Below are 12,687 nucleotides of genomic sequence, written 5' to 3'. Positions count from 1 at the left end.
CCGGCCAAGGGGAGGAGGTGCGCCCAAGGGGGGAGTCCTACTCCCACCGGGAGTAGGACTCCTCCTTTTCCTATTTGGAGAGGGAGAGGGAAGGAAGAGGAAGGAGGGAGGAAGGAAAGGGGGGCTTCCCAGTTCGGATTGGGCTTGGGGGGGGGCGCCCCCTCCCTTTCTCCTTTTACCTCCTTTCCACTAAAGCCCATTAAGGCCCATATACCTCCGGGGGGGGGGGTCCGATAACCTCCCGGTGCTCCGGTATTATCCCGATCTCACCCGGAACCATTCTGGTATCCAAATATAGTCGTCCAATATATCGATCTTTACGTCTCGAACATTTCGAGACTCCTCATCTTGTCTGTGATCACATCCAGGACTCTGAATTACCTTCGGTACATCAAAAACCATAAACTCAAAATATAGCCGTCATCGAACTTTAAGCGTGCGGACCCTACGGGTTCGAGAACTATGTAGACATGACTGAGACACGTCTCCGTTCAATAACCAATAGCGGAACCTGGATGCTCATATTGGCTCCTACATATTCTACGAAGATCTTTATCGGTCAAACCGCATAACAACATACGTTGTTCCCTTTGCCATCGGTATGTTACTTGCCCGAGATTCGATCGTCGGTATCTCAATACCTAGTTCAACCTCGTTACCGGCAAGTCTCTTTACTCGTTCCATAACACATTATCCCGCAACTAACTCATTAGTTGCAATGCTTGCAAGGCTTAAGTGATGTGTATTACCGAGTGGGCCAGAGATACCTCTCCGACAATCGGAGTGACAAATCCTAATCTCGAAATATGCCAACCCAACAAGTAACTTCGGAGACACCTGTAGAGCACCTTTATAATCACCCGGTTACGTTGTGACGTTTGGTAGCACACAAAGTGTTCCTCCGGTAAACGGGAGTTGCATAATCTCATAGTCATAGGAACATGTATAAGTCATGAAGAAAGCAATAGCAGAATACTAAACGATCAAGTGCTAAGCTAACGGAATGGGTCAAGTCAATCATATCATTCTCCTAATGATGTGATCCCGTTAATCAAATGACAACTCATGTCTATGGTTAGGAAACTTAACCATCTTTGATTAACGAGCTAGTCAAGTAGAGGCATACTAGTGACACTATGTTTGTCTATGTATTCACACATGTATTATGTTTCCGGTTAATACAAATCTAGCATGAATAATAAACATTTATCATGAAATAAGGAAATAAATAATAACTTTATTATTGCCTCTAGGGCATATTTCCTTCAGTCTCCCACTTGCACTAGAGTCAATAATCTAGTTCACATCGCCATGTGATTTAACACCAATAGTTCACATCACCATGTGATTAACACCCATAGTTCACATCGTCATGTGATCAACACCCAAAGGGTTTACTAGAGTCAATAATCTAGTTCACATCACTATGTGATTAACACCCAAAGAGTACTAAGGTGTGATCATGTTTTGCTTATGAGAGAAGTTTAGTCTACGGGTCTGCCACATTCAGATCCATATGTATTTTGAAAATTTCTGTGTCAACAATGCTCTGCACGGAGCTACTCTAGCTAATTGCTCCCACTTTTAATATGTATCCAGATCGAGACTTAGAGTCATCTAGATCGATGTAAAAAGCTTGCATCGACGTAACTCTTTACGACGAACTCTTTTATCACCTCCATAGTCGAGAAATATTTCCTTATTCCACTAAGGATAATTTTGACCGCTATCCAGTGATCTACTCCTAGATCACTATTGTATTCCATTGCTAAACTCAGTGTAGGGTATACAATAGATCTGGTACACAGCATGGCATACTTTATAGAAACTATGGTTGAGGCATAGGGAATGACTTTCATTCTCTTTCTATCTTCTGCCGTGGTCGGGCTTTGAGTCTTACTCAATTTCACACCTTGTAACACAGGTAAGATCTCTTTCTTTGACTGTTCCATTTTGAACTACTTCAAAATCTTGTCAAGGTATGCACTCATTGAAAAAACTTATCAAGCGTCTTGTCTATCTCTATAGATCTTGATGCTCAATATGTAAGTAGCTTCATCGAGGTCTTTATTTGAGAAACTCATTTCAAATACTCCTTTATGCTTTCCAGAAAATTCTACACTATTTCCGATCAACAATATGTCATTCACACTTCTTATTAGAAATGTTGTAGTGCTCCCACTCACTTTCTTGTAAATACAGGCTTCACCGCAAGTCTGTATAAAACCATATGCTTTGATCACACTATCAAAACGTTTATTCCAACTTCGAGAAGCTTGCACCAGTCCATTGATGGATCGCTGGAGCTTGCTCACTTTGTTAGCACCTTTAGGATCGACAAAACCTTCAGGTTGCATCATATACAACTCTTCTTCCAGAAATCCATTCAGGAATGCAGTCTTTACATCCATTTGCCAAATTTCATAATCATAAAATGCGGCAATTGCTAACATGATTCAGATGGACTTAAGCATCGATACGAGTGAGAAAATCTCATCGTAGTCAACACCTTGAACTTGTCGAAAACATTTTGCGAAAATTCGAGCTTTGTAGATAGCAACACTACTATCACTGTCCGTCTTCCTCTTGAAGATCCATTTATTTTCTATGGCTTGCCGATCATCGGGCAAGTTAACCAAAGTCCACACTTTGTTCTCATACATGGATCCCATATTAGATTTCATGCCTCAAGCCATTTCACGGAATCTGGGCTCATCATCGCTTCCTCATAGTTCGTAGGTTCGTCATGGTCAATTAACGTGACCTCCAGAACAGGATTACCGTACCACTCTGGTGCGGATCTCACTCTGGTTGACCTAAGAGGTTTGGTAGTAACTTGATCTGAAGTTACATGATCATCATCATTAGTTTCCTCACTAATTGGTGTAGGAGTCACAGAAACAGATTTCTGTGATGAACTACTTTCCAATAAGGGAGCAGGTACAGTTACCTCATCAAGTTCTACTTTCCTCCCACTCACTTCTTTCGAGAGAAACTCCTTCTCTAGAAAGGATCTATTCTCAGCAACAAATATCTTGCCTTCGGATCTGTGATAGAAGGTGTACCCAACAGTTACTTTTGGGTATCCTATGAAGACGCACTTCTTCGATTTGGGTTTGAGCTTATCAAGATGAAACTTTTTCACATAAGCATCGCAACCCCAAACTTTAAGAAACACAGCTTAGGTTTCTTGCTAAACCACAGTTCATACGGTGTCATCTCAATAGATTTAGATGGTGCCCTTTTAATTGTGAATGCAGCTATCTCTAATGCATAACCCCAAAACGATAGTGGTAAATCGGTATGAGACATCATAGATTGCACTATATCAAATAAAGCACAGTTATGACGTTCAGACACACCATTACGCTGTGGTGTTCCAGGTGGCATGAGTTTGTGAAACTATTCCACATTGTTTTAATTGAAGACCAAACTCGTAACTCAAATATTTGCCTCTGCGATCAGATCGTAGAAACTTTATTTTCTTGTTACGATGATTTTCCACTTCACTCTGAAATTCTTTAAACTTTTCAAATGTTTTGGACTTATGTTTCTTCAAGTAGATATACCCATATCTGCTCAAATTATCTGTGAAGGTCAGAAAATAACGATACCCGCCGCGAGCCTCAACACTCATCGGACCTCATACATCAGTATGTATTATATCCAATAAGTCAGTTCCTCGCTCCATTGTTCTGGAGAACGGAGTCTTAGTCCTCTTTACCCATGAGGCATGGTTCGCAAGCATCAACTGATTTATAATCAAGTGATTCCAAAAGCCCATCAGCATGGATTTTCTTCATGCGCTTTACACCAATATGACCTAAACGATAGTGCCACAAATAAGTTGCACTATCATTATTAACTTTGCATCTTTTGGCTTCAATATTATGAATATGTGTATCACTACAATCGAGATTCAACAAACCGTTTTCATTGGGTGTATAACCATAGAAGGTTTTATTCATGTAAACAGAATAACAATTATTCTCTAACTTAAATGAATAACCGTATTGCAATAAACATGATCAAATCATATTCATGCTCAACGAAAACACCAAATAACACTTATTTAGGTTCAACACTAATCCTAAAAGTATAGGGAGTGTGCGATGACGATCATATCATTCTTGGAACTACTTCCAATACACATCGTTGCTCCACCCTTAACTAGTCTCTGTTCATTCTGCAACTACCATTTCAAGTTACTACTCTTAGCAACTGAACTAGTATCAAATACCGAGGGGTTGCTATAAACACTAGTAAAGTACACATCAATAACATGTATATCCAATATACCTTTGTTCACTTTGCCATCCTTCTTATCTGCCAAATACTTGGGGCAGTTCCGCTTCCAGTGACTAGTCCCTTTGCAGTAAAAGCACTTAGTCTCAGGCTTAGGTCTAGATTTGGGCTTCTTCACTTGAGCAGCAACTTGCTTGCCGTTCTTCTTGAAATTCCCCTTCTTCCCTTTGCCCTTTTCTTGAAAATAGTGGTCTTGTTAACCATCAACACTTGATGCTTTTCTTGATTTCTACCTTCGTCGATTTCAGCATCATGAAGAGCTTGGGAATCGTTTCCGTTATCCCTTGCATATTATAGTTCATCATGAAGTTCTAGCAACTTGGTGATAGTGACTAGAGAACTTTGTCAATCACTATATTATCTATAAGATTAACTCCCACTTGATTCAAGTGATTGTAGTACTCAGACAATCTGAGCACATGCTTACTGGTTGAGCTATTCTCCTCCATCTTGTAGGCAAAGTAATGTCAGAGGTCTCATACCTCTTGACACTGGCATGAGTATGAAATACCAATTTCAATTCTTGGAATATCTTATATGCTCCGTGGCGTTCAAAACATTTTTGAAGTCCCGGTTCTAAGCCGTAAAGCATGGTGCACTAAACTATCAAGTAGTCATCATACCGAGCTTTTGTCAAAATGTTCATAACGTCAGCATCTGCTCCTGCAATAGGTCTGTCACCTAGCGGTGCATCAAGGACATAATATTTCTGTGCAACAGTGAGGATAATCCTCAGATCACGGATCCAATCCGCATCATTGCTATTAACATCTTTCAACTTAGTTTTCTCTACGAACATATCAAAAATAAAACAGGGGAGCTAAACGCGAGCTATTGATATACAACATAGATATGCTAATACTACCAGGACTAAGTTCATGATAAATTAAAGTCCAATTAATCATATTACTGTAAGAACTCCCACTTAGATAGACATCTCTCTAATCATCTAAGTGGTCATGTGATCCAAATCAACTAAACCATAACTGATCATCACGTGAAATGGAGTAGTTTTCAATGGTGAACATCATTATGTTGATCATATGTACTATATGATTCACGCTCGACTTTTCGGTCTCAGTGTTCCGAGGCCATATCTGCATATGCTAGGCTCGTCAAGTTTAACCTGAGTATTCTGCGTGTGCAAAACTGGCTTGCACCCGTTGTAGATGGACACAGAGCTTATCATACCCGATCATCACATGGTGTCTGGGCACGACGAACTTTGGCAACGGTGCATACTCAGGGAGAATACTTTTATCTTGAAATTTAGTGAGAGATCATCTTATAATGCTACCGTCAATCAAAGCAAAATAAGATGCATAAAAGATAAACATCACATGCAATCAATATAAGTGATATGATATGGCCATCGTAATCTTGTGCTTGTGATCTCAATCTCTGAAGCACCGTCATGATCACCATCGTCACCAGTGCGACACCTTGATCTCCATCGTAGCATCGTTGTCGTCTCGCCAACTATTGCTTCTATGACTATCGCTACCGCCTAGTGATAAAGTAGAGCAATTACAGGGCGATTGCATTGCATACAATAAAGCGACAACCATATGGCTCTTGCCAGTTGCCGATAACTCGATTACAAAACATGATCATCTCATACAATAAAATATAGCATCATGTCTTGACCATATCACATCACAACATGCCCTGCAAAAACAAGTTAGACGTCCTCTACTTTGTTGTTGCAAGTTTTACGTGGCTGCTACGGGCTGAGCAAGAACCGTTCTTACCTACGCATCAAAACCACAACGATAGTTCGTCAGGTTAGTGCTGTTTTAACCTTCTCGAGGACCGGGCGTAGCCACACTCGGTTCAACTAAAGTTGGAGAAACTGACACCCGCCAGCCACTTGTGTGCAAAGCACGTCGGTAGAACCAGTCTCGCGTAAGCATACGCGTAATGTCGGTCCGGGCCGCTTCATCCAACAATACCGCTGAACCAAAGTATGACATGCTGGTAAGCAGTATGACTTGTATCGCCCACAACTCACTTGTTTTCTACTCGTGCATATAACATCAACGCATAAAACCTGGCTCTGATACCATTGTTGGGTAACGTAGTAATTTGAAAAAAATTCCTACGCACATGCAAGATCATGGTGATGCATAGCAACGAGAGGGGAGAGTGTGTCTGCGTACCTTTGTAGACCGAAAGCGGAAGCATTAGCACAACGCGGTTGATGTAGTCGTATGTCTTCACGATCCGACCGATCAAGTACCGAACGCACGGAACCTCCGAGTTCTGCACACGTTCAACTCGGTTTCATCCCTCGAACTCCTATCCAGCCGAGCTGTGAGGGAGAGTTCTATCAGCACGAGGGCGTGGTGACGATGTTGTTCTACCGTCGCAGGGCTTCGCCTAAGCACCGCTACGATATTATCGAGGTGGACTATGGTGGAGAGGGGCACCGCACACGGCTAAAAGATCCAAGAGATCAATTGTTCTGTCTATGGGGTGCCCCTCTCCTCCGTATATAAAGGAGGGGAGGAGAGGGCTGGTCAAGGGGAGGAGGCGTGCCCAAGGGGGGAGTCCTACTCCCATCGAGAGTAGGACTCCTCCTTTTCCTATTTGGATAGGGGGAGGGAAGGAAGAGGAAGGAGGGAGGAAAGAAAGGGGGGGTGGCCCCCTTCCCAATTCGGATTGGGCTTGGGGGGAGGCGCCCCCTCCCTTGCTCCTTTTCCCTCCTTTCCACTAAAGCCCATTAAGGCCCGTATACCTCCGGGGGGGAGGGTTCCAATAACCTCCCGGTGCTCCGGTATTATCCTGATCTCACCCGGAACCATTCCGGTATCGAAATATAGTCGTCCAATATATTGATCTTTACGTATCAAACATTTCGAGACTCCTCGTCTTGTCCTTGATCACATCCAGGACTCCGAATTACCTTCGGTACGTCAAAAACCATAAACTCATAATATAACCGTCATCGAACTTTAAGCGTGCGGACCCTACGGGTTTGAGAACTATGTAGACATGACCGAGACACGTCTCCGGTCAGTAACCAATAGCGGAACATGGATGCTCATATTGGCTCCTACATATTCTACGAAGATCTTTATCGGTCAAACCGCATAACAACATACGTTGTTCCCTTTCCATCGGTATGTTACTTGCCCGAGATTCGATCGTCCGTATCTCAATACCTAGTTCAATTTCATTACCGGCAAGTCTCTTTACTCGTTCTGTAACACATCATCCCGCAACTAACTCATTAGTTGCAATGCTTGCAAGGCTTAAGTGATGTGTATTACCGAGTGGGCCAGAGATACCTCTCCGGCAATCGGAGTGACAAATCCTAATCTCGAAATACGCCAACCCAACAAGTACCTTCGGAGACACCTGTAGAGCACCTTTATAATCACCCAGTTACGTTGTCACGTTTGGTAGCACACAAAGTGTTCCTCAGGTAAACGGGAGTTGCATTATCTCATAGTCATAGGAACATGTATAAGTCATGAAGAAAGCAATAGCAGAATACTAAACGATCAAGTGCTAAGCTAACGGAATGGGTCAAGTCAATCATATCATTCTCCTAATGATGTGATCTCGTTAATCAAATGACAACTCATGTCTATGGTTAGGAAACTTAACCATCTTTGATTAACGGGCTAGTCAAGTAGAGGCATACTAGTGACACTATGTTTGTCTTTGTATTCACACATGTATTATGTTTCCGGTTAATACAAGTCTAGCATGAATAATAAACATTTATCATGAAATAAGAAAATAAATAATAACTTTATTATTGCCTATAGGGCATATTTCCTTCATCTAACACTTTTGACAGATACATGGACGACCGGGGTAGTGGATAAGGGTTGGGAAGGAGACGAATAGCTCCAAACAAGTCGCACTAGCCGCCATGGGTTTCTAGAGCGCCCGTTATCTTTTTTATTGCAAGTGTTTTTATAATGTGAATTTTTTATATTACCCCTTCTAAAGTAAAGGACATGTTTTAATCTAGACCATTGATCTGCTCAAAAGTTGTGAAGCTTTTTAGGGGGCTAATCCTAGCGCATACGCCCCTCCCACTAGGTACACATTTTGGGGCGGCCCAAGTACCTCCTTTTCGGTTTTGGGAACGTTCTAGAACCTTTCCATACCAGTTTTTTCCTTTCGGGTTATTTTTGTTTTTTCATTTTCATTATTTCATTTCTATTTTTCGTTTTCGTTTTTACCTTATTTATATTTTCCTATTTTGATGTCAGTTTTTCTTTTCTTTTTTCATTCTTTCATTTTTTGAACTTATTTTCAAATTTATGAACTTTTTAATGATTTTTAACATTATTTAAATTGTGAGCATTTTCCAATTTCATGAACATTGTTTTGTTGTGATTATTTTTCAAATTCATGAACATGTTTAAAAATTCATGAATTTAATTTAATCTTGAATATTTTTTGAATTCACAAACATTTTTTTATATCTAAGAATTTTTTAAAATTGTAGACATTGTTTTAAAACTCATGGACATTTGAATTGCTGAATAATTTTTGACAAGAAATAGTTTTTGAAATCTGGGAACAATTTTTGACATTCATGAATACTATTTGTTTGACAAATATTTTTCGAAATTAATTAACATTTTTTGAATCAACGAACATTTTTTGATTTTTCAATATTTTCGTAATTGAGAATCATTTATTTAGTTTTTTGAACATGTTTTTTAATTTGTGAACATTTTGTTCAAATTTATGAACATTTTGGGAATGTCCGGACATGTCTTTCAAATTCAAGATATTTTTTGAATCCATGAACATTTTATGATTTCTTTGTTTTTTCAAAGTTGACATTTTTTTAAATTTGAAACTTTTTGAAATCCTGAATTATTTAAAAAATAAATAAACGAAAAATAAAAAATAAAAACGGCGTGTCCCGCCCCGCGCATGGGCCGACCCAAATGGGTGTGCAAGGGAAGGGGACGCGCACTGGCTCGACCGCTAGCGCTTAGCGTGCCAAATAGGAGCTCCGGGGATAGGGTGGGGTGTTGTAGAGCACACCTCAAATTTTATATCAAGGAAATCATCAACGAATCGATTTAAATATTGTTTTGCTGGTACAACATACATGTGGTTCACTCCATCTGTTTCCATTTAACCTCCGAAAATGATAATTTGTTTCTTTGTCATCACAAAAGAGCGTGCGATATAGGCACCAAGGCATAAGTCACCAGGCCACCAATTTCGTGAAGTTTTAATTGTTCATGATATAGTTGTCGCCGCTAGGGCACTGCCGCACTATTAGTAGAGGGGAACACACCCATCGTCAACCATGGCAATCTAGTTATGAAGTAGCTGGTGCAAATAGTACATCAAACTAAGACACGGTAATTTAGACACAACAGTATGTGTCTGTCTTTCCTCCTTCTCAAAAAAAGTTTCCTTTCTCATCCCGTTGCCGCCAGCGCCGATTCCCCGGAGTGCGGAGGATCTTGGCCCCCCGGCAGCGGGAGGGACCCGCTCTCGTTTTTGTTAGGTTTAACGTCTTGGTTGGGGCTGTGTGACGGTAGTGATGTCCCTGGGTAGGAATAATGTCTCCCACATCCGATCCTCGTCCCGGTGGTGCGAATAACATCGGAGGAGGACATGTGGAGGTGTGTCCCCGCCGGATCTCACAGGATTCTGTCGTGCTGGACTTTGGTGGATCTATTGGATCCATTTTTGTTCGTCTTCGCTTGTGTGGTTATAGGTTTGATCTTTCCAATCTACAACTCTTTTCATCGACGATGGTTGCTACGCTAGTGCGGTGGTCCTTGAGGGTCTTAGCACGATAACTTTCCAACTGTCTACTACAATAAGGTTTGTCCGACTCCGGTAAGGGAGGGGCGATAATGGCGGCGCACGTTTAGCTCGCTCCAGTGAGTGTAGTCGTCGCTAGGTGGTTCATGGACCTGGTTGTGATTTTTGTACTGTCATGATTGATGAATGGATTTAAAAAAAATTCTCAAAAAAAACTAAGGCGCGTCAAATAAGTTTTTTTAGGGTTTAACCAAATTTTATTCATCGAAAACCACAGAGAGTAGGATACATATCGGATCATGGGGTTGGCCAAACCAGATGTGACACCCTTTGACAAAGATTAAGCGAGAATTTGGCTAAACTATGCGTCTCATGATTGATAGCACGACTTTCAAAAGTGTCAAGTTTGTATTGTATGTATCTCATACTCAACTTTGGCCAGTAATATTCACACGTATCAAACGCCCTTAAGTAGGGATGGCAGTTTTGCCCATGGGTATGGGTACCCGCGGGTACCCTACCCGAAAACAGTGGGCATGGATAAGACTTTTTACTACTTCATACCCATGGGTAATGGGTATCCATACCCGCAAAATGCATGGGTAGGGTATGGGTATGAAATTATACCCATGGGTATCCCAATGGATACCCAGAAAAATTAATAAATAAATTAAACCTATAATACCTACGGTGATTGGCATTGCAAGTTTGCAAACTTGTTTTTTTAAGTTAGTTTGTAATGAAGATTAAGACATTTGTGTGTCAATCCACATTGTAAAATTTTGATGTAAGTGCAAACCGGATTGTGATGGCCGAGTACCTAAATTTAGTTTTAGGCCCTTTTCTTGGCTTATCTTTATCATGCCAATGTTAGATACTATACCCATTGGATATCCATTGGGTATAATATACCCGATGGGTATGGGCATGGGTACCAATTTGTGTCCATGGATATTGAAATGGATGGGTATAGAAAAAAGATTTGGGTATGGGTTTGGGCAGAAAAATGTCGTACCCGCCCATACCCTACCCATTGCCATCCCTACCCTTAAGGCCCTGATTCGATTCTCGTTTCACAGAGCAATACCCCTGTAAATTTACACTTCTCCATCCATCGTTTTTTCCCAGGTGTGGCCGATGATATACACCTGTAAAATAAATACATGTGTATAAAGATACACCGACTCCAAGCGGTGCATACGTTGCTTCAAGAGAGCATCCAGCTGGTCTATTAACAACCCAGGCACCTCGCAAGTCGCAAGTTCATAGTAAACATGGGCCAGAAGTTGGTCTATAAGACTATAACACAAACACATGTATAGGGGGTTAAACCACGGGAGATTTTATTTAGGGGTTTACATGCATGGCATGGCGCCTGCTCTGCTCATGCAGGCAGGTGCGTACATACATACAAAGACCGTGATCAGGTAGCGTTACATGGTGGTAGATGGATATATAGATAGATCATAGATATGAGGCACGCGGTGCATGCATGACCGATGATCTAGCAGCTGCAGCAGGAGCAGCCGCAGCTGGTGCCGCACTTGCACTGCACTACCGGAACAGGGCCATACCCCGACGGCCAGAACAATGCCGACGGCCCCCGTCGGCTTCTCCGGAGATATGCCGACAGCCTGGTTCTGGCCGTCGGCGTACAAAGGCCGTCGGGCTACGCAGAGATAAGCCGACGGCACCCGTCGGCATAGAACGGCCGTCGGCCTAGCTACATATACGCCGACAGCTACCGTCGGCTTACGAAGGCCGTCGGCATACACGTGGGGCCGGCCACCCCCTGGCAAACGGCGTCAGAGCTATGCCGACGGCCTAGACGGGGGGCCGTCGGCATAGGTCCGCAGGCCACGTCATTGATCCAGGCCGCACCATGCAGAGGCTATGCCGACGGCTACCGTCGGCATATCTGCCACGTCAGTGATCCGCGGCACGCTGGTCGGATCTATGCCGACGGCTAGGCCGTCGGCATAGTTAGATTTTTTTTCCGTACATATTTTTTAATGCTTTTTTGTGTATTATTATATCAACTAACATGTAGCATGTTAAATATAAACATACATATGAATATATATGTAGTTTGTATTTTTTTCATATATTATGAATATATATATATATATAGTTTGTATTTTTTCGAGCACGTTAATAATGTGCGGTCATGTTCTTTTAAATATATATCCTTATATTTTATTAAAATCAAAAACAGCTATGCCGACAGAAGTTTTGTGGCAGTTGCAAACGCCCGACACCCGTCTCCAGAGAGTGACCCCCCTCACATCCGCGGTGTGCCCCCCCCTCATGGACGGCGCCGCCGCCGGCACCTGGAGGGGGGAAACGGACGCGTCGGGTCTACACGGAGTGGATGTAGCTGTGGTTTTTGCCCGGATGTTGCTCCCGGGTGTCCCTCTGGGCCGACCTAACACAACCGGGTGGAGAGGTCCACTGGTCAAAGCCCGTCCGTGGGAAGTCAGAAGGCTAGATCTCGTGGTCAACCGCTCCAGGGTTAGGCGGGACGGGGGCCCTGGGGGTAGCAATGCCACCGGAGCATCGTAGCGGGCCCTCATACATGCGGGGTGGTGTTGTGGCATGTCCGAAGAGGCGGCACGCGTCTCCGGT

The 12,687-nt window shown here is 42.5% G+C and overlaps 2 protein-coding genes across 2 annotated transcripts in view; both read right to left on the bottom strand.

The window, feature by feature from the left end:
* Positions 1–11,379: 11,379 nt before the first annotated feature.
* The window catches only part of LOC119270776 (metallothionein-like protein 2C), a 16,516-nt gene continuing 15,208 nt past the window's right edge, over positions 11,380–12,687 (bottom strand). The window contains exon 3 of the mRNA XM_037552832.1: positions 11,380–11,566. The gene's annotated coding sequence lies outside the window, so the exon portion shown is untranslated. The remainder of the gene's footprint in view (positions 11,567–12,687) is intronic.
* The window catches only part of LOC119270775 (metallothionein-like protein 2C), a 12,169-nt gene continuing 10,863 nt past the window's right edge, over positions 11,382–12,687 (bottom strand). The window contains exon 3 of the mRNA XM_037552831.1: positions 11,382–11,614. Within this exon, the coding sequence (XP_037408728.1) occupies positions 11,567–11,614 (48 nt within the window). The 3' untranslated portion in view covers positions 11,382–11,566. The remainder of the gene's footprint in view (positions 11,615–12,687) is intronic.

This window comes from Triticum dicoccoides, chromosome 3A (genome assembly GCF_002162155.2).
Source record: "Triticum dicoccoides isolate Atlit2015 ecotype Zavitan chromosome 3A, WEW_v2.0, whole genome shotgun sequence".
Taxonomy (NCBI): Eukaryota; Viridiplantae; Streptophyta; class Magnoliopsida; order Poales; family Poaceae; genus Triticum; species Triticum dicoccoides.
The sequence above is the reverse complement of the archived record's forward strand: the minus strand, read 5'-3'. Positions and strand labels throughout refer to the sequence as shown.